Genomic DNA, 22,500 nt, shown 5'->3' on the forward strand with positions numbered 1-22,500 from the left:
TTTCTCGTCTCAAAGCGACCTTGGACATTTCCATATAATCTCGGACATTGAAATGAATGAAAAATTAAGACCACATCTTACCCACTTCCGAAATCACTAGCAATGAATGAAAATGGCACCCATCTCTTTGCGCGGTGTTTTAGAAAGAGCAATTTTGATCATTGTTTCATGACCTGTTTGTGCGTCATCAGGTGATTCGCAAACTCTGTGTGACCCCCTTCGGCCATTTGTTTGAAGGGTAAATAGCACTATCCTCTGAATAAATCCCTTTCCAATAGTTTACTCAATCTGTTTTTCGGTACAGCTTTTTCCGCCACACTGATTGTGGTTGGTCTTAGAGCCGACATGAGTGGTTTGAGGAGCTAGCAAGCAGCAACTTCCTTCATAATTTACTACCTATCCATTTATTGCGATATTCACCATTTGAGTTAGTAGTAACTTGAGCTTAAGGTCAGCAGTCAGCTTGAAAATTTAAATTTTGATTTACAAGGTCATTTTGAACCACAAAAAGAAGTGCCACTCCGCGCCTCGAAACGATTGTTCCCTTATTCACCAACAAATTCTTGTAGAATATAGCGGTTTTCAATTAAATCTCGAAAGTAATTAGCGAATTGCTTTGGTTTTGCGTTTACTTCACTCAGTGATTGGTTCAAAGTTCTCGAGCCATTTTTTGAACCAATCAGAAGTGAAACCAAAGCCAATCGTGTCTTGCGCGTGCAAATTTTCACGCGCTTTGCGTCGGCTACGTGTAATTACTTCGACTTTTGATTGGTTTACTGGATTGTCTCCGCCCTTTTTGATTGGCCAAAGTAATTAGTTTGGTTTTGGTTTTACGACACTTGATTGAAACTCACTCTAGACAGTATTTCTGGTTTTCTCTGACAAAAATTAGCGGCCATGATTCGTTCGAGAAATAGATAATGAAAGCAATTAAAATTCCTTCGTGATTAGTTATGGACACTAACTTGGCTGCCCTTTTCTGCATGTCGGCTTTGGGACTACAAACTACGGTATTATGCGTATTGGAGGACGACCGTTTCCCTCGTGATGTTGCTCAAAACCCGAAAACTCTTGGATGTACTGGTATACTCACTTGATAAGAGACTCCATGTCTTCAAACAGTTTGGTTTTGGTGGGAAGTGTCTTTACGATCAACAGTGGCCGGTTTCTTCGTTTTTGGAAACCAGAGCCTTCAATCACCTGGACAGACGAATTTGCAGCAACTCGATTGTCCGAGTAAAGCTTGAAGTAAACACCCTGGTGGGGACGCTCCGAGAGAATCCACTTATGGACCAACGATGGAACCGAGAGCACAATCGACCTTTCCCCATCCCCGTCAAAATCTGCTGTGTACATTGGTCTATGAGTGTTCTGATCAAAAAGGACAAGGTGTGTATTGTGGGCGAAAGATCGTGTTGTCTTCACCATCACTCGAAGTTTAGCTGACAAGATGCATTCATCCATTCCTAGTTTGGAGTCGGTTAGCCTAAAGACAGTAGCATTGTGATCAGACGAAGCTGTGAATAAAAGCATAGAAAGGGTAAAGCAGTTGAGTAGCATCGATGGCTCCAATATAATAACCTGAGTGTAGTCGAGGGATATGGAATTGCTACAGACATTGTTTTCTACATGCTACAAATGAGGCGAAGGAGTATTTAATTGTGTATCTTTTGCTCGCCTGTCAAAATACGACGTACTATTCACGGCCCCAAAATGCAAGAACTTTGAACACAAACGTGTGCAAACGAAGACATCTTTTCCTTGTATTTTAGATCCCAGCCAGGAAGCCCGTAACCCGAATTAATCAATCAGTTAGTCAGTGTTCGCTATAGGTGGTTTGCAACCACTGTCTAGATACAAAGATAACAATGTTGCAATGTGCAATTGCTGGTGGCCGAACAAAAGAAGCTAATGAGAGATCTTTTGTTTTCGTCCACCAACATGGCGGCGATGACGTAACGTGAAAATCATCAATAAGATAAGCTATTCCATGTTTCAATGGAACCTGAGCGCAATAAATGAAGACAAAAAAGCTGGTGACTAAGTCCACAAATTAACCAAAATCTGAATCCAGACCCAGCGGTTGATCCTAAATTAAACGGATAATTTCAGAAAGAACATGAAATTGCCGGTTCTTTGACGAGACTGCTTTGGAATCTCATTTCAATTTCTAACGAAAAGCTGGACGGGTCTTAATGACCGGTCAATCGATTCGTTCGTTTTCTTCATCATCTCACTGCCTTTGCGGCTTTTCATATTTTTAGCCATGCATTTACGTGCTTCTCCTGTTGACAATCTATTTTGTTTTCATAGATTATATTTACAAACGGAAGTTTTCGGGGTGTCGTAAGATAGTCTAAACTAGCAGATAAATAACAATGTCACTAAAATGTACTAATCTTATATCGCATGAAGTTTCTAAAAATAGAAATCTAGTTAGAGTTCTATACTGCTATACAATATTCTATAACACCCTAAATGCCTTTATAAATAAGGTAAAATGATAAATAACGTGTGGATTGCCTTTGTTGAATTAAAACATATTGAAAATCGATGTCAACCGGAAGAAAACATTTCGATAAGTGTTCACGTTTTCTTCTTTTAGCTCGCACATGTGACCATTTACGACACTGACTTTGTCTTCGAGGCTGTGGTCAAGTTTTTTTTTTAGCCACAGCCAAAACAGGCTCTGGAAGTGCAGTGAGAGAATATTTGAATACCATAAGGCATGCCGCAAGCCACCCACAAAATATAATTTTCACTGAATGCCTAATAGAACTTTCCTAAGGTCTATTGTAATTCAAACTTGAAGATGTTCATATCTCCAGTTTTTGTTGAGAAGTGCACAAAATTTACTTTCTGATCCTTGTTTGATTCATGATGAACTTCTACATACACGGAGCAAAGTTTTCTGCTTGGCTTAAGAAGTGGTCAACAAAACTTATCCTTGTAAAAAGCTTAGCCCCGCTAAACTGGAAGACTGCCCAGGGCTCATTAAACTTGACTTGAACAACGCTTTTGGCTCTTGGGTATGATTCGTATTTTGAAAACTGACTTCCATTTATGCTCATACAATGATTGTTAAGGTCATTCAAAGTTTGAAACTTGTGGCTATGAACAGAACGAACAAATGAAAAAGATTTAAAGATTTCAACTGGAAGGAGGCACAGTACGGGATCATTAAGTTAAAGAATATTCCATTAGGTGGCTTGAAAGGGTATTCAGTCGTCCAAATCATCGGCATTCAAATTCAGCTCTCTAACCACCGCACGACATTCCTCTTTACGGTATACTTGTGACCCTAGTCAGTTTTCTCTAGGCTTAATTTAGGCTCCAAAAAGCTTATTCAATTCAACCTACAGGTAAAATGAGTATCACTAATTTAACCTAGGTAAAAACGGATTTAACCTGAGAACGGATTTTACCAGCAACATCTGCAAGTGACAATTGCTCAAACTGTCCAGGTAAGTTCAAGGACTTATCATTTCACTCTTTCGTCTATACACCGCACTGACTGCAAATATACACATTTATCAGTGTTAAAATGCATACTCACTTCGCTTGCAATGGTATTAAAGAAATTAAATTTACGCTGATCCTACGGACAAAACATCTCCAGTTGTCAACTCGGCGTACACTTTGTTCAAGATTACAAAAAGGCTGTACAGATCAAGTTGCTTGCGGTAGAGAGTTTGTGAAATATCTTTTAATTGGCTGTCAACTGCCAAAATTCTTAGCCATGAAACAGATTTTACAAGTGTAATTTTACTTCAATCAAGCGGACATATTCAAATCGTGGAGGCATGAATTGGCCCAAAGCCACCTTTCGGAGTATTTAATTGACAAGCAAACTGAAAGACTCTGAAAAACAAGAATTTAAAACCCGACAGAAAGACAGTTTTTAGTTGTCATACTGGCGCGAAAACCCATTTCGTTTATTCTACAGTTGAAATATATGGACAAATTTTATATATTCTAAATCATGGTGATATTATACGGGTATAAGAGTAACACTATTCCAGTCATGGAAAGAAATACAATCCCAGGCTTTTTCAGTTGTTTTGTCTTGTGCGCAAGTTGTAGTTTTGATTGAAATTGATTTTTTTTTCTCTTTTTATGTGAGTAAAGTCCTTGTAGATCAGTTTTGTTTATAGAGAACTGAGGTCACAAGTGCGTATGGTGGATTTTCTTATAGTAGAACCCACAAATTGCTCGAAACAGTTGTTCTAATGTTTGGCTGCAGAACTGACAGGTAACTGACCATTGTTGTGAAATTTAACCAGGCGTCAAACGTCCCAAGAAGGTATCACGAAAAGTATACTTTAAACGGAGAAATGTGTTATGTCTTGAGGCTTTTCACTGAAACCTTTGCTTGCTACCAACATTCAAAGTTTTCAGCTCTTTGGGAGAAGCTTAGCTAGACTCTTGCGAAAAAAAGGAATTTTTGAATCTTTGTTTTAGTCGAAAATCTTTGTTGAAATTGTAACTTGATGTTTGAGATTATCTATCTATAGATTCATTCTTGAATGTTAGTGAACAGCAAACATTGGAAAATGAGTTACACGTGGCAAATAAACATCGCTGGACTAAACCCACGGGCAATTTCTAGGGTAAACCATCGCGGATTTTCTTGGTAAAGATCCTCCGACCAACTTATAACACTTTCTTGAAAGAATTATCATTTGATCCCCTATGGTAAAAACTATGAAAGAAATGCTATATTACCTTCACCTACAAAGCCATGGACTGTAGGTTTTGGATGATTAGTGCTTCTCTTCAGCCTCTGATCGTCTTTTACATAAGCGAGAAACATTCTAAGCAACAATTCAGGGATGACGTCTATTGGTCCCACATTGTCTCGGTCAACTTCGGCGGTAGAGGGAATCGTTTGGTTGACGCAGCTAACGTTCACGATTGTGTATACATTTGCAATAGAATAAACCACTACCGTGAAAATAAACTTTAGATAACTTGCCATGACTTGAACGACAAAGGAACAACAAGCCACGACACAGCTTTGTTTGCTCAGCGAGTACTGAATCACGATAATTACAGAGGTGTTTTCCGGAGACCGACATTATCGAAGCTATCTATATCAAATTACTAAGCAAAGATAAAGCTTGCAGAAAAACAGCAGTAAATATCAACAACGCAATGGATAGTATGACTTGAAGATTCTTTTTTGGGGTACCGGTTCCTCGCACGAGGGTTCCAGAAATCCTACCCACAAAATACATGCGTGTAATAGATGCGCTCGCTAAATGTTATCCATCATCTCAAGTGGCTTACCTTGCTAGCATAAGTGTCACTTTTGAATGGATGCGAGTTTCGGACAAAAGTTTACAGCTTATTGAATCATCTATTCCATGGGGGTGCAACAAAGGTTGTTTAATGACATGTGACAGTAACTAAATACTTTGAGACTGGCGTATGATCAGCCGCAACTTAATCACACTGTATCAGTTAATCGCGGAAAGTAAAACCTCTTAAAGTGCTACTTTGACGAAATTTACATCTTTCGTATGAAAGCCATTTTAAGACATAAACATGTAGTCTGTACCAAGAAAAGAATGCTGTTTTCAAATATCTCTTTTTGTTCCAGGGATATTCAAGTTTTTAAAATATGCAAATTAGCCAAGTGATGACGTCGTAATCTCAACCGAAATTTGATCCAATATGATGAAAAAGATCTCTCAAACTCATTAATAGTTCATGAGCTCAAAAGCCAATCAATAATGGATAAATTCGTCACCTGCATGACTTCTGATACCCAACGAAAACCTAGATGAAAACCACACGTGTTTTGGATATCGTATCCAGACCACACGTTGTTTTCATCTGATTCCTCGTTGAATATCAAGATTTACACATCAAAACAAAAGAAATTAAACCAAAGAACAGAGTTTTAAATAACTCATTATTCACAGCGACGGAAAATAGCAAATCTACAATAAAAATAAAACAAATTGTTAGTAACAACATAATAAATGCAGACAGTATTAATTTATAAAACAACTTTTGGACCGCTTACTTTTTATGTTCCGGTTGCAGTGGATTTAGTGCTTCGCTTCCCACGAATTCAAAAAGGTACCTTCGAATTCCGCAGATAATGCCGTAAAGGGTCCTTGCTGGATACCTTTCCCTCTTCAGCATTCGCAACCTCTTGGACAAATTTGCTGCGCCAGTAGTTTAACGAGCAAGCATCCACACTTTCTAAATCAGTGCTCAATGCCTGAACTTTGTGCAATTCACAGTAATTTTCTAAAGGCTCTGCTCGGATCAAGCACATGAACTTCAACTTTTCTACCAGCTTTCCACTCGCGAAAAACATTTTCTAGACTGGTAACTTTGGAATACTCTCCTTTACAGTGCGACGCGCTTTACCGTGGCCACCTAACAAAGTTTTTTATAAATTGTCCGCCAATCAGGGTGTGTGAATTTGATTGACAGTCACACCTCCTTGCAAAGTTCGCACCGTTATAAGTTGAATACCGTTGCATGGGTTGTCGAGTTGACGTATTTACACGTAATTGTCAAATGTGAAAGTTAGTTGGGTGGCCACGGTAAGGCGCGTTGCTCTGTAACAAGTTCGACTCGTCTTCTGCAGTTTTTGGGCTACGAAAACGGCCTTCGGTGAGTTCTTTAAGAGACGCTGCCATCAGTTTCACAAAGGCATGAATGCAGGCACTGACGCCGAAAGGAGAATTTTAAGCAACACCCACTATTTGCATTATTCACACCTCAGGGGAATGTGGTACTGTTTGAGAAGCCATATCCAAAAACTCGTGTTTCGTGTTTCATCATAGGTTCCTAACTCGTTAGTTCAGAACCTACGATGAAACTCTCCAACTCGTTGTTGATATATTACATCTCAACCAATTTGAGTCAGAATTGCTTGATTCTTTGCAGTAAGATTCTAGTAGATGTTTTCCACAATATGAGAATACCAGTTTTGTTACCATGGCAACATACTGGGCTGCCCGAGACAGCTCTATTTATATAATTGATGTTATATTATTGGGTTGAGCGAATGACGTCATCAGTCCTCTCATTTGCATATGTTACACATTTTTCAAACTTAAATGTCTCTGTCTCTGGAACCAATGCAGATATTTCCAAATGGTAAATGGCATTTTTAATCTGTCCTGGAATTCTATGTGATATATCTGAAAATTCAAGGGATATAAATTTGATCACAGTAGCACTTTAAGTGCCAGGAATTGTCTGCTGCTCAGACTTTCCCAGCTTGGGCTTCAGTTTCGTTTCGATATCTGAAACCGAAAGCCCCAAACGATTTCAGCGAGAAGAGAGATAAGAGTGCTGAAAAAGAGGGATTACCGCTATGCCTGATCATTGGTTAAATTTTGTTCTTCACCACAAAAGCGCAATCGGTCGCGTTTTGATTAGCAGAGTGAAATCGCGATTGCGCGGGTCTCAATGTGCTTTATGATTGGTCAAATAATGGCGTACTCATGTGACCTTTTAGTCAATCAAAAACAAGGATAATATCTTTTTAACATGACCTCTCTTGAAGATTTACCGCATGTTTAAAGCGAATAAAGCGATGGTAATCAGCAACTATAGACCTTATTCATAAATGGCGGTCAATTTATAATTCTTTTGTCGAAGTGCAAATTAGCCTACCAAACCTCGATACCATACAGTGAATTGAAAAGATTTCTTGCTCTAAAATGAGGCTTGGTAGGCTAATTTGCATGTGGACAAAAGAATTATAAATGTGACAGCCATTTATGAATAAGGGCTATATCTCCGATCAATAAAAGATAAAAGGAATACGAAAAATGTAACTGTAACTGCCAGTTTCATAAAAAAAACTGAAAGGCTTAAAAGTTGGCGAGACTTATTCCTTCGTAAGTAAACGAACAGTGAGTGTTCTCATTTGCTGCCGAGGAACTCTTTATCCGATCTCGCTTACTCTGCCTGAAGTTAGAATTACAATCAAGTATTCGTGATATAAATTATATGGTGTTCATACAACGCTGCACACGTCGCGGTTCGTTGTATCCCTGTCGTATTATGACCAGTTTGACTGGCAGTTCCATAATGAATAAGTCGAGACCAGGGGGCATCAAGAATTATCATTCGTATCCGACAAAACTTGATAGTTCCTCTCGGTTGTTAATTAAGCACAAAGACTAAAAGGATTACCTGTAGGTCTCCATTTTGAATCCGCTCATTGTTCAGTTGAGATGGCCATGCATGGATCCTCAGAAAATCTACGTTTTGGCAATAAAGCAACTGATTATTTCCAAAAATAGGGAGAACAAACAACGCCTAAAATTGTCCTGCTTCGGAACGCACTATTTGCAAGTGGTCTTTTGACAGAGCCCTTCCCCCTGCAATTACCGAGCCAGGCGACGATATATCCGAATTCTCAACCAATTTCCCCAACTCGTCATAGACAGGATTTTAGCAATTATCACTTCGTGTGGACTTGTTGCATTTGAACTTTCTGGTTTCTTACTAAGCCTCATTTCAAGAAGCACCGTCTTTTCAGAGTATTCGTCGAACTCTTTACCCACCGTTTTTTTCCAGGGGGTAACTCTATCTCGCCGAAGGTATTGCCTTGAAGTAAACACAACCAAGAAATTATACAAACGTTTGTCAAATATTTGAAAGTAGTCCTAACTTTCAATTTTAGTCTATATCCCCAAGAAAGAACAAACCATAATCACTTTGAAACTGACTAAGTTTTCTTCAAAAATGAACTTGGACATTTATTTCAAGTCTCAATGCAATTCCACACGGCAAAGGCCGGGGCCGATTAAAACTCAAGTTTCTGTGTAATGTGCAAAGCAAGTTTTTCCAATCACATGTGCACAAATGTGATCTTTGACCATTCTAAAATGCTTTTAAATTGAGTGCATGACAATATTGACGGCGCTTAAGCAAGAATTTTCTAAAGAAAATAGTCCAGGTTATTATAAAACAAACCTCCCCCTGGCAGGCCATGCTCTCACGCTGAGCTTGGGGTGCCTGTGGTTCTCAGTGTATGCTCACTCGTTTCAGTCACTTCAATACCGCCCAACGAAAGCGTATCAACTCTGTCGAAGAGAATAGGCCTCCTTTTCAAAGCGAGTCTAAGTGCGAAGTTTTTCTTATGAAAATTAGTTTTCATTCATATGTAAAGTAACGCTAATTACCATAACAAAAACTTCGCACTTAGACTCGCTTTGAACAGGAGGCAGCCATGAACTCGGAAATGGCCTATTCGGCGACGTCGATGACAAACATCAAAATATAACTTTGCACTATTTACGTCGTACACTCTTAGCGAAGTATCCTAAAAATAAATTGGTCCGAGCAGTTTCAGAGTAAAAGCAGACAATGGAACGGATTCACATTTGTGTGCTCACTCGATGCTCTCGTGCACGTTGTCGTCCAAACCTCAAATTTGGTGATTTCACATCCTTATTATGCAAAGTACCGCAAACATTCGTGCAAAAATGCGTGCAACGCGACTAATTTTCTCTTTTAACCAATGATATTATTGTTTTGTGGCGCTGTCGTTCCGACCCTGGGCCCTCGTCGTAATCTTCCTCGTGTTTTGCTTGGAGAGCTTGACCTGGATCCCATAAAGGCCGATTACACACAACGGGTGTGCTCCAGGGTCATTTTGCACGACCAGTACATACGAGGGAGCATGCTACGGGAGCTTGATCCATAATTATAGTACACATGAGGGAGCAAACACAACTCTGGGTTGTCTCTATACAAGTCTATTTCAAGTCGTGTGTTGGTGACACACCGAGCAGCTGACTCGTTTTTTCCAGCATCCACTTGCTTAAATTCCATACCTTTCAGACGACATTTTGAACTTTGAGTTCGAGTCAAGAGTTCCAAAGGAATTATGGATGAAAACACTGGGTAATCTGATTGGTCACTGTTTGCGGTTTGCATTTGCGGTATTTATCTACGCTCAACAAAAAAGTGTCAGTACACATGAGGGAAAATTTTAACGTCTGTTCAGTTTGCTCCGGTAGCTCGCTTCCAAATATTTAACCTGTTTAATATCGTGGAGCATTTTGCGGGGTGGAAATTCTGTTCACGAGGATGAAGATTTCCCTTGAAATGGTTGGTAAACAAGGAGAAGCTTTGCTCCAGTAGCGTGGCCCTGGGCCATGCTCCAAGCAAAACCCCTCGTGTGTATCGGCCTTAACTCTAATATCTTGGAGTCAGCGTTTTCTCAAGCTGTCTATATTCAGAGCAGCTGTCCCGCCAAGTCTTGGGCCTCTTAGCCAATTAACAAAAGAATGTTTCTGTTTAAGTAACAGATGCATAAATTGAACAATGGAAAAAAGAGAGGGCTTGAATGTCAAAATAACTAGGTTTGGTTATAGCAAAATGATCGTTCAAAGTGGAGTACTACAGCCTCCAACAATTCATCCACAAAGCCCACAAAATGTACTGTTTACACAGATTTAGCTGGTTCCTCTTCCCTACCAATACAACAACAACAACATAGAAATACATCTCTTAATTTTGATATTATTTTCTCCGTATTCCATAGCGCGAACTTAAATCTGGATTTTTTTGTAATAAAAAAACCCAATGCAGTTTTAATTGCATAAAAACGTTTTTCCAAGATGATTTTTCAACGCTGAACATTAAATTATTTGGTTGATATAATTATGTTGTAAATAAATATTTTAATTTATATCTGGATGACAAGAAAACTGTACTTAAGCTTAATCATGTCACGCACGGGTATGCTAGCCTCGATTTTTAAAAAAATAAATCGTATTTACATTTTCCTAACTGGGTGTCCCCAATTAATTTACTATTGTAAACTAGATACATTTGACATATTAATAAAGTTGTTATGTTACGTTATATTGGTTGTGAATGACAATAGCATTAATTGTCATAATGTATTCAGCCAATCGAAAAGCAATAACTTTGTCGCTTGATATGAGGTGAAAGTATGGAAAGTTAATGTCCGCAATTCAATCAAAAATAACTAATTTCACCCAAGATATTGGATCACTCCATTCAACAAGTATCAATGACAAAAGCCCCTCCAAATAACTAGCAAGTCTGAGATGTCGGACTGGATTCCAACTTGACTCGACTTCAATTCCAATCCCCGGCCTCGCTTTGGAGTGTGTTGAGGATTGAAACTTTAAGTCTCTCCAGTGCGTCATTGTAGGTCAGTAAAATATTGCATCAACTGTTCCTGTTATCCGGCAGCCTTTCTCCAAAATTACATATTTCTTCGTCTGTTTCATTGAATCCAGCGCGCTCTTTAGTTTTTCAGCTGCACTCTTCTCCGTTTCTGTTGCACACACTCCGCCATTGTATTCTTAACAAGCTGTTCATTGAGTGATGTATTGAACTCCACCAAACCACTGAGCCGATCAAATATATCGTGTGAATATTTTAAGTTAAATGTACTGTAACGCTTTTTGGGATCGTTAAAAACCGGAAAATCACCAGCTTTCCTCTCCTCATTAGCTGTTCGGGGAACTCCTGCAAACGAATTCAACACAGCATTCCCAATTATTGATTGAAATGTACTTTCTTACAAGAAGAAAAACTTCAGAAGATCTGCATGGTATTTGTTAAAATTAGACACTCGCTACTTCAAGTAGTTGTATTTGTTGCTTTGCTGCGAACGGCTGGGACTTGAAATTTTTCAGAGCCGTCATACCGTTTTAGCCGTCGAAGGCTGAGTACGAGCACCAGTTGACGAACAAGCTCTGGCATTCTTCGCTCAAACGTTGCAGTCTGGACTATCAGCTTTAGCATGAACGTGTGACAATAAAATTATTAGACCCTTATTGAAGTCTTAAAATTTATGCACTTTTAAAATTTTCACCATTTTCATCACAGCTTTTCAAGACTTTCCTCCGGCTTTAAGGAACATTGGTAAGGGTTTGCCCCCGTCTCCTATTTTCCTCCGGATTTGTTACTGAATTTCTATCAAATTCTCCCGAATTAAATTTCTTTTGAACGACTATCATCGGTTTCGTTTGTAACTTATTAATCTCAGTTTAAACAAAACCTGTGAAATGAGGCTCCAAGGTGAAAGTCGAAGCAGATCCACTGGAAACGGGTGTTCTCGGTTTACGTCAAACACGGCTGTTTTATGCGACGTCGAATTGTCATCAGTTTGTTACCTTTGAACCGGAAATGAGCCTGAACCGGAAATCAGTTCATAGGCTACCTTTTAGGCGATTCTCAACAGCGAAAGAATAGACGAAGAAAAGAATCGAGCATTGAGTGATCTCACCTGGTCGAATGAAGTCTCTGTAAGTCTTATTTATAAGTACAAAGTGAAGAACTATGGGACAGGCGGGGTCTGTGGGATGTTTGAACACGTAACACTCCTTTATGCCATCTCGCTCATACTGTTCATCTGCGTCGATTGGCGGGAAAAGAAGACCATTTCGCTTGGCCCAGTCCTCTGCCAGTTTAATATTCTGCGGAAGAATAAACAGACCACAAATTTAGCCAAACAAAGGCTACAAAATGGTAGAAAACAGCTATAAAAAAACAGCGCTGAACCCCAACTCGATCCCACCAAATAAAAAGTCGTCCACGACAATTTGGCTCCTTCGTTGAAAGAGCATTGGGGCAGGTGTGGAACAGAAACCCTGGCTGACGGACGAATGACGATTTTTAAGCAAAAAATCCTTAGACTTTCTCAACGCCCCTTATAAATTTCTTAGATATAAGATGAGTAAAGTGTTCGCAAAAAGTAGGAGAAGGAAAGAAAAATGGTCTTGAATCAAAGAACAAGACAAGAGTATCTCACTCTGCCAAAACATGTACTCGCCAACAAAAATGACAAGCCCAATAAAAATGTCGCTTATGTCACACGTCATCAAACACACACGCTATGTCCAGGCAGTGTGGTAGGCTGTCATTTTCAAGCAGGGGTCGTCCTCCTAAGGTATAGGCTGGCCTTTTTCGTATATAGGAATGGTATCATAAGACATACGAAGCTGTTGAATATCTCGAGAATCCTTACAAATTATATTTCTGTGCTTGTACCTTAAAAGGTCTCTCTTCGTCGGTTTCCCGAGCACTGAAGTCAAACGACAAGATGAGATCGACAGACCTTTCCTTCCTAAGGAGGGGTGGATAGGGAGAGTTAAACATAAGTCCCGCATCAATGAGTTCCATTTGTTTCCGTTTAATGTTGTCTGACTCTAAGCATGTCTGTGAAGGAGCACCATCTGTAACTTAAATGTTGATAATATGACTGGTTAGTAATTCAGACCTAACGCCACAAAGAAACGATGAATTTACGCCAAATGTTTTCTGCGTCGACTTGTTTGAAGCCTGATTTGTGTTAATTCTGGCTCAGTTAATTAGGGTCAAAACTGCAAATACACTGCCAGGTATTGGATGACATACTTCTTCGCCTATTAACACCCCTGCAAGTTGTGATTTATCTAAAATACACCATGCGTCGAGAGTTCATTTCATAACCTCCACTAGCTTTTACTGCTACGTTATCACATTATCAGGCGAACTTTCAACTAGAATGCATGTTAAATGATAAAGATAGCTGAATAATCAAAGAATTTAACATGTGTGAATGATGAACTGAGCTTTAGTTATTGGCCTGGCATGGGTTGTTTAAAAGGCTGGCAAGGATAAGTGCTATCAAAAGTAATAAATGAGTAGTGGCATGTGTATTTCCGCCAGTTGAAGAGCTGTTATTGGTTGTCTGGCAAATGACATTACGAAACATCTACTGTTACATTCATAACCCAAAATACCTTGCGGTGTATTGAGACCCAGGCCTCGAAGGAAGTTATGAACCAGCCCCGCTCTTCGCGTCCGCGTTTGGAGACCGGGTAGCTTTTCCATCACATATTGTAAGAGTTTCCTACGGAACTCCTTCTTCTCTGCTCTCTGATTTTTCGAGGATTTGCCATTAATTTCATACGTCTCTTCGTCTGCTGCAACAGCAGTTTTTAAGTTTTCCATTAGAGAATCTGGCACCTCTTCGTTCTTTCTCCTTTTAAAATGCTCCAAATCATCACCGTCATCTTCGTCATGTTCAGAATTTATCTCGTTATTGTCTGATAAGAATTGCTGTTCTGTTGTAAAAGGAAAATGAATGAATGAACAACAAAACGACGTTCAACAGCAAAAGGGAAGCTGAGGGTTTTCATAACATCACATCATGGAAATCCTCTCATTCGATATTTCTTTTCTTCCCTCCAAGTGCTAGCCGATAAGAGTGGATATGGGGAAAGAAACTAAAATCAAAGGACTTTCATTTAGTTTAATTTTGGGAAAAAAATTAAACCTTATAGCTTAACGTTTGCCGTTTATCGACAAGCTTGATCACTCTAGAATGCTAGTTTAAAGATTCAAGGCTTTTGTTCTCGTGCTCTAATGAAAAAAGGTAGAAAGCAAATGCGTTAGTAATAAATAACAGATTAGTTACCTAAGAGTTGTTTTTCATTGCCGTTGTCTAATATTTCTCTCAACTTCTTTTCTTCTTTCATCACTCGCTGCAGCAAAATAGCGTAAAAACTGCCCCAAATTCCTAAAGGAAACAACGTTGCGAAGATTGATGATGAAACAATTGCTTGGCTTTCGTAGGTTGTTTGATTTAAACTTCGTTTACTTTATTAAAGTCTCTCAAGAGGTTCGGCCACCCAGCCGGACGTACCATCCAAACACTGGCCATTCTTCGGAAACTTGGAACTCATTTAGCAGCCACCTCGGGTCTTGCGAACATGAAAGAGATTTTTTTTTTCCATTTTACCACCCTACATTCGTGGGTTGTGGTTATTACCTCTGATTAATAATTTAAGGAGTTAAGGTAACAAAAATATGAATTGAAGAAAGAAAATGCAAATTTACTTATTTTTCAATTAAGGTATTTACTCCTCTTTAGATTCCGTTCATACCATTTGTGAGACCAGACTAATTCCTTTGGGGAGTAAGGTTGGTAGCAGTGGTGTTCCCCTCTCACTTGAACTGCTTTATAAATTAATTTCATTCTTATTGATTTGATTCATAGAGCGAGTTTCAATCGAGTGTCATAAAACCAAAACCAACGTAATTACTTTGGCCAATCAAAAAGGACGGAGACAATCCGACACAAAGCGCGGGAAAATGTGCACGCGCGAGCCACGATTGGTTTTGGTTTCACTTCTGATTGGTTGAAAGAGTGGCGCGAGAACTTTGAACCAATCACTGAGTGTAGTAATGCAAAACCAAAGCAATTCGCTAATTACTTTCGACACTCAATTGAAAACCGCTCTATAGTCTTCCCAATTAGAAGAGCACTTGTGATCAGCTAAACGAACATGCAATTGGGAGTTAAATAAATAAACTAATGGTAAATTTGTCTCACACCTTGCAGATAGTACAAAGGAGATTCTGGAAACTTTTCAGTGAGTTTTCCACAGAAAAACTTGCTTCCAAACAGTTCCGTCTTCATGAAAGTGCCATATTTATCCATTCCAATCTCATAAGGCGTGAACTCGACCCATTCTGAGACAAGAAAAGTTAGTTAGATGACGACAACAGAAACGAGAAAGCAATCTATTACTAGAAGTTGGCGTTCTTGTAATTAGTTTCAAATAAAAGCACAAATGACCTGCGAACGATTCAGCGGACACATCTCTTCTTGAGTTGATAGCTGTGTATATGGGCATGGGCACATGTCCAGATCCCACTTTCTCTTGTTGATGGCTCAGTTTGACGGAATCCTTTTTCTGTGCACAAAGACAAGATTTTCAGTGCTTTCACTTCAGTTTCTCAAGTAAGAGGATAGTAATTTAAAACTGATGAATTGGAAATGTAATGACATCTGTTTTTAAGTGAGAAGAATCCACGTGAGTGCCGTCAATTTTTGCGATTTTGCGCGTGTTCGTCTCCTCCTTTGATTAATGAATATACTTACTGAGATATACGATGTCGCAGAAAGAATCAGCCCTTAAAAGGATAGCTAAACCCTAACCATTGAAACAAATATTGCAATCGCTTTACTCCTCAGTCTGCTTGTACTTTTTACGCGGCAGACAATCTGATTTTAACCGTACTAAATCAAGTTGTAAGCGGAGGGGGTTATAGTGGCTGGTCACTTGTCCGCTCCAAGAAGGTTGTCTCCAACAAGGTGGTCATAAAAGTAAACAAAATTGGAGGAAGTGAGAATCCACTGACTTTTGAAAGGTCTCGCCACCGTCGACGTTACGACTGTATGGCACTTCGCTTGCGAATACAACGAAAATAGCTAAATGGACCTGGTTAAAGTTAGACTCTTGTTATCGTTACCTGTCCCAGAAGGCTTTCTCCAACACAGTGACCATAAAAGTCCGTCAGACTAACAGGTTGCCCCCTTTTCCATTTCTCGGTGATGTCTTTCACATAATGCATCACTCTTCTTGGCGTAAGAAGCCAAAATGGACCCCACTGGAGCTGCTCTCTGATATTACTCTGTGTTTCCTTGGGTTTGACTGTACTACCGGATGTCTGAGAGTACAGGAGAGAGAGGCCCCTGAAAACAGATCATCAAATGAAGTATTATTTCGCGGAAAAGAGGGAACGGTTTGCAGAAAACTATGATTGGGTTTAGTAGCGAGATGGAAAAGGTTTATATACTAAGATGTCTCAGCGAGAGCTCAGAATTAATAAGTAAACCATGTATAGCTCTTAAAAGATATTATTCCTGTCATTTACCAGGCAGAGCCAGATAAGCCAGTTAGATATGTCACACAATCCAGTAGACCCAAATCCTCCAGGGCGGTACACGCAGCAGTGAAGCCAGTGGTGGCTCGGTAACCTCCACCGGATCCAAGAACGGCTATCGTGGGTACCTGGGAAAGGAAAAAAAAAAAGAAAATGTATAGTTCTCAGAGGATTCTCAAGGTAGGATTAAAAAACTTCGGGTGGGATTAAAAGATATTTTAGATCCAAATGGGTTCAGTTAACATTGGACTAACGTCGCGGGTTTAATCACTTGCAAGACGAAATAACTCAACCTCGTCCCCAGGGCGCTTTTCCCTGGCTTTTACCCGTCCCACCCAAAGCCAGGGAAAAGCGCCCTGGGGACGAGGTTGGAAATAACTGAGGAGTTTGGTCAGTGAAGCCTTTGCTACAATATTTGAAAATGCATAAACTCTCCAGTCTTCGTATGAACTTTGTGGAACGTCAGACTTCGCAAAATGTTCTGAGGGGATGATACATCTTCTGGTGTGTGGTCTTTGTACAGTGTTGAAAATGTCCCAAGAAAATACAAGATAGTATTCGAAATGGCACCTTACCTCATCTATGTTTTGTGGCGCACGTTCTCCCAACACCTTTTTCATCGCTTCAAAAACGACTTTCTTTCTGTTGTCTCGAAATTGTTTTTCTTCATCACAGAGATCTGTGCTGTATCTCAAGTCTGAGTCATGTTCAAATCTAAAACGACAATTGTTCGTAAAGTAAGCTCAATCTTGAGATTTAAAACTTCCTAGCAAGGGTACCAACAGAGATCACTGAAGAGGAACCCGAGGGCTGTCGCCCGAAAGCCGACGCGTAACGAACGGCAAGGCCGGAACCGGAATTGAAACTGTTCTGGAAGCTATATGAAAGGCGAAGCGTACAAAGTAGTAACAGAAACAAAAAGACTTGCCGTAAATACTTACACTTTTTTTGCTTCTAATATAATGTCAACCTCAGAAAACTGGAAAAAAAAACGAGTAAGTAATGAGAGTTGAAGATAATATGAAAAAAACGTGACATTTTCAGCTGAAAGAGATAGCAAACCCACCTCGCCAAATTTTAGAGTTCTTTCTTCGGGTTTATCAAGTTGCAAATTTTCAAAAGTAAAAATACAGGATCCCCAATTTGATCATCTTCGTTGAGATCCTGATCCCACAAGGTGAGCTCTGCAAGCACAAACATAAACCAGTGAGATGCGTCACTCATAAAGGTTCATTATCATCATCAGTAACAGCGGCAGCATTTCCCTCCTTCATTTCTTCTCCATAAAGTTAAAACGAAAAATGTCTGCGTTTGTGCATCATACAGGATAAAAGTTAAAATGAGATGCAAAGCATCTGAAGGTTCAGCACCTTTGCTTTTGTTTTGGAAAGGTCATAATTCGTTTTGGGAGATTAGAACCTTTTCTAAAGGAATTTTAAATTTACTTATCGGAAAGTTTAAATGTGGTTTAATTCGTATGATTTTTTAAATGTTTGTATGTTTAAACCTTCCAAAACCTATTTTAACAGACACTAAAATAAGTTTTTAAAGTTGATGACGAACAGCAATCAAAGTCCAAAACGTTGAGCTAAATTAATTTATTAAAACGTTTATCCCTCCGTCAAAATCATCTAATGTTTGTATATAGTTACGATTAACTGGAAAAGTCCATTTCAGCGAGTAATTTTGCTTGGCCTTGCAAAGTATGAGAGCTAGGCCAATTTCTTGTAACTTTTCAGTGTACTAATCTTAGTTCTATTATTATTGATTAATGCTTTAGCAAAACCAGAGATTAGGCAGTTTGACACACCTAACACGTTGTGTTCTTCCGGATCAATGTGAAACACAAATGGCTCTTCGTTCCATTCTGGGTTTTTGTTGTCTGATACGCATTTAGTTCTTTTGACGATCTCAGCTGATGATGGGATCCTCATCATCAAATATGGGTCTGGAGTATCAACTGCGATCAGAGAAAGAGTTATTTATAGTATTATGGCACTGCGTGGCAATAGAAAATTTTCAATAGCGTATATGAAGTAATTTCGCGACAACTGCAATTATGTATCACGTTTGGCTTTGATTGATTAAAAAATCTCGCCCCAAATAATCAGCCCATAAGAGCAAAAGCAATTGCGACTTGCTAACACACGTTTTTTGCCCGCGTTTTAATACCGTTTGGATGATTGACTCGTTGGCGTAATTGTGTGCCTCTGTTATGTACCCCAGCGTTCAGTTCTAGTCACTTTGAAATCCTAATTCTCTTTTTTCACTTACATGATCAACAATCAGGGCTTTTTTAAAACCAAACAAAAGAAAATTCTTGCTTGCACAGAAATAGAGCTCAAATAAAAGCTTTGGGACATCAAAATTGCCGGCGTTTCTTGTTTTGGGACTTAACAGGGCAGCATTGACGTCACATCAATTTTCATTTCACATCTCTATTTCTGTATATTTGCAACTCATGTTAATTCATTTCCATAGAAACTTAATCTTGGTGACCAAAATAACGCCACAATGTTGTAAGAGGATTAACAAATAGTCAAATAAAAACGCCAAACCCCAAATGGGAATAGACTTAACTATTAGAAGGTAATGTGAAGTGCTAGTTTTCTACCCATATAAACCATGTGAGTGTTAGCCCTACTAATGGAAATGGGCCCAAACGAGGACAGAGAAAAACTCTGACCAGGGTGGGAATATGGGAATACACAAGGTGGCGGGTCGATGCGACCGGTCACGTACATCTTCCTTTGCCACCTCAATTAACCCAGTTGAGTGTGAATATTGCGTGATACTCACTCCAGTCATACCATCCTTGCGTGACATTTCTCGCCCTTAAAACAGTAATTTTAAGAGCAATACAGGATCTTGGAGAGGCCTGCGAAGTAAACCATAAGACAAGAACTTATAAACAATGATTGAAGAATGGTTGCTGCCTTACACAAGAATGTTTGACGCAGACCGGCGGAAATAATTGATTTGCATGAAAGGGAAAAATGGGGATTACGCAAACACATTGATTGCGATTTCTCACGAATTCTGTCTGTCGTATATAAAGAGTTTATGCATATCAACAGCTTTTTTAGTATCTGTTCGCTGGTTTTCCGTAAACGGTGAGAGATCCGCTTTTTTTTAACTATATTACACTTACATTGAAAGCATCAGAAAATTTTTTGAACTCCCACCTGCAAACAGGTCACAAGCTCTCTTGTTTCCTGGACTGCTTTCTTCTGCGCTTCGTTTTTGAAAAGCATATTTTTTGCCACTAAAAAAGACCAAGCAAATTAAGTTACAAAAATATTAACTACTTAACAACCAGACCAGGAGTTCGAATTTTCTGTAAATTTGTATGAAGGTTAGCCTGCGCAGACGCATTTCCGGCGGTCGTTTAGAGCTTTTCGGGGGAGAGAAACGACCGCTGGAAATACGTCTGCGTTCGCAGGTTATATCAAGGTTAATTTACCTTGTTAATTTCTTTTAAACAATTTATTAGTGGTTTACCATTTACTATCTAGGAAGCAAAGGAAGGAAAGGAAAGGAACTTTATATAAGTGTCTAGTCGTTCTAGCGCTGAAGCACTAATTGGGGACACTGTAAATTGAAATTAACAATTAACACAAATCAAGTCAAATTTTGGTTTTTGAGGAGAGGGGAAACCGGAGTACCCGGAGAAAACCTCTCGCTGCAGAGTAGAGAACCAACAAACTCAACCCACATATGACACCGACTCTGGCAATCGAACCCGGGCCACATTGGAGAGACGAGTGCTCTCATCACTGCGCCATCTACGTCCACCTACGTGAAGCGTGATGTAGCCTGTGTACAGCCGCCCGCTCTCCGAAAAAAAATCGGAAAGGAGAGCGGGCGACTGTACACAGGCTAAGCGGGATGAAGTCACGTTTTCACGTAACACGTGGATTACACCCACGCAGATGAAGGATGTGACTAATCAAAAAATACCGCAGATTTGTTTTAATATTTACAGTTTTTTTTTGTTCTATTTACCGCAAAAGCAGAACAATGGGAAAGCTGGTTCGTGCATGACCGTCACAAATTTCTAGATGAAATTTAAGTGAGCCTTTATGTCAACGTATATTAGGCCATTGTGCAATAGAGCAAACTTTGTGGGTTCGCATTGGGTCAAAATGGTATCCCTTAGCAAACAATCGAATAGTCTCGAAAAAGGTTGCAAGTTTTTTTTTTTTTAACCTTGACTTGTGCTACATCTGGTTCATCTTTTCGACGTAAAGACGGCAAAATAAATCGGAGTAAAATATCTAAAATATCCGATTCAAATCGAAAAAAAAGAGAAATATGGATATAGCTAAGAAAACAATAATTGTTTTTTTCAAACTAGCTTACCTGAGTTTGCTTTCCACTTGAGAATTCCAGAGTTTCAGACGAACACGAAGTGTCGGAAAACGGTCAATGAACTTCTGGTTCGAAAACCCAGAGTAAATACACAATCAACGTCACGCTTCAAGGTCGCTTTAAACCCTCTTACGTCAATATGGCACTACCCACGTAATCTGTACGACTCATCATCTCAAAATGTAATTGATTTATACTGTAATTCAATCGGGTACGAAGACAACCTCCTTTTTATTCATATGACAAAAGTGTGACAGCCACCCTAGAAGTTAAGAAGGAGGAAGACATTTCTCCTCACGTGCTAAGGTCTTCCAAAAATCCTTGTTATTGCATTGGTTAGTGTGAGCGGCGTTAATGTTTTGAGCGGGCATTCATTGCAGTTCCCGGCTAAGTGGTACAGCAATTTCGTGATCAAGACTTCCGAGGACGATCAATAAATTTCTTAAATTCGAGTGCAACTTCGTATGTTAATCGGAAGTTCTCTGACGAAATCAAATACAATGAAATTTTGTATCTGGGTGTGGCAGGCGTCATTATTAGTGGTTATAATTTTTCAACATAAGCTAACATCGTTGATATCTTGGCTGGAGGGCAATCAGGGCCAAATTGACAGTGAATGTGTGGGATTTTGGCTGACTTTGAACCGCTGTAGCGCCGCTCAAAAAAATATGGATTTCCAACTTTTGCCACTAGTTTAAATAGTTTTATTGATATCATTCTTTCAACTGAAAATACAAAGGCCATTAGTTTCGTGAATGAGGATAATATCGAATTTCTGTCATCAGTTTCCCTTTCAAGTTTGAAGCAAGCGTTTGCTCAGAACTTTATTCATTCAGACTCGGAAAGTGGGGAAAGTAGTACCTCAGACGGAAGCAGTAACGATTTTTCCGATAAATCTAGTAGCGAAGACGCATCAGACATTAGGAAGGTATGACATCCGTAAATTCGAATAATATAAATCTTCTCATATTGCTTCTAATTTCGCGGCAATTTTCCGTGATGATTTTGCAAGGGTTTGTATGAAATCTTAAAAATAAATGTCTTTTAAAAGACACTTTCACTGTGTAAATCCGTCTCTTTTTAGCATAAACTAAAGTATGGTATAAAAATATTTTCGCAACAAGGATTAGAAACTGTGGGATGCCAGTGTCAAATTCCAAGCACGTTTTGCATCCACTTCTGCCTCAGCAGAGATGTCGAGAGGGTTTACGGGATGAGGGTTTTAATTTCATTGCGGCTGCTGAGATCGCGATAACACTATTCCTGACGGTGTAGAGCCTGGGCTCTTTACATATGGGTTTTAACACTTTCTAAGACTCGATCCCTTCACCGTGATTTTTTTCGTTGGTTGGAGATGATTTTGGGAGGATACAATGAGCACGATCAGCGGCATGAACTGGTGCGCCGTAGGTAGCTCAGGTTGTAAAGGGTAATTCTTGCTCTTTG

The 22,500-nt window shown here is 39.4% G+C and overlaps 1 protein-coding gene and 1 pseudogene across 1 annotated transcript in view; both read right to left on the reverse strand.

Annotated features, from left to right (window-relative positions):
- The window catches only part of LOC137976316 (growth/differentiation factor 6-A-like), a 10,065-nt gene extending 5,051 nt beyond the window's left edge, over positions 1–5,014 (reverse strand). Inside the window, exons 1-2 of the mRNA XM_068823616.1 lie at positions 4,726–5,014; positions 1,094–1,517 (exon numbers count right to left, since the gene is read on the reverse strand). Of these exons, the coding sequence (XP_068679717.1) occupies positions 1,094–1,517; positions 4,726–4,978 (677 nt within the window). The 5' untranslated portion in view covers positions 4,979–5,014. The remainder of the gene's footprint in view (positions 1–1,093; positions 1,518–4,725) is intronic.
- A 5,570-nt stretch (positions 5,015–10,584) lies between these two features.
- On the reverse strand, positions 10,585–21,117 carry LOC137976317 (cytosolic phospholipase A2-like; annotated as a pseudogene).
- Between the last annotated feature and the right edge of the window lie 1,383 nt (positions 21,118–22,500).

The sequence above is a fragment of the Montipora foliosa genome, chromosome 11 (genome assembly GCF_036669935.1).
Source record: "Montipora foliosa isolate CH-2021 chromosome 11, ASM3666993v2, whole genome shotgun sequence".
Taxonomy (NCBI): domain Eukaryota; kingdom Metazoa; phylum Cnidaria; class Anthozoa; order Scleractinia; family Acroporidae; genus Montipora; species Montipora foliosa.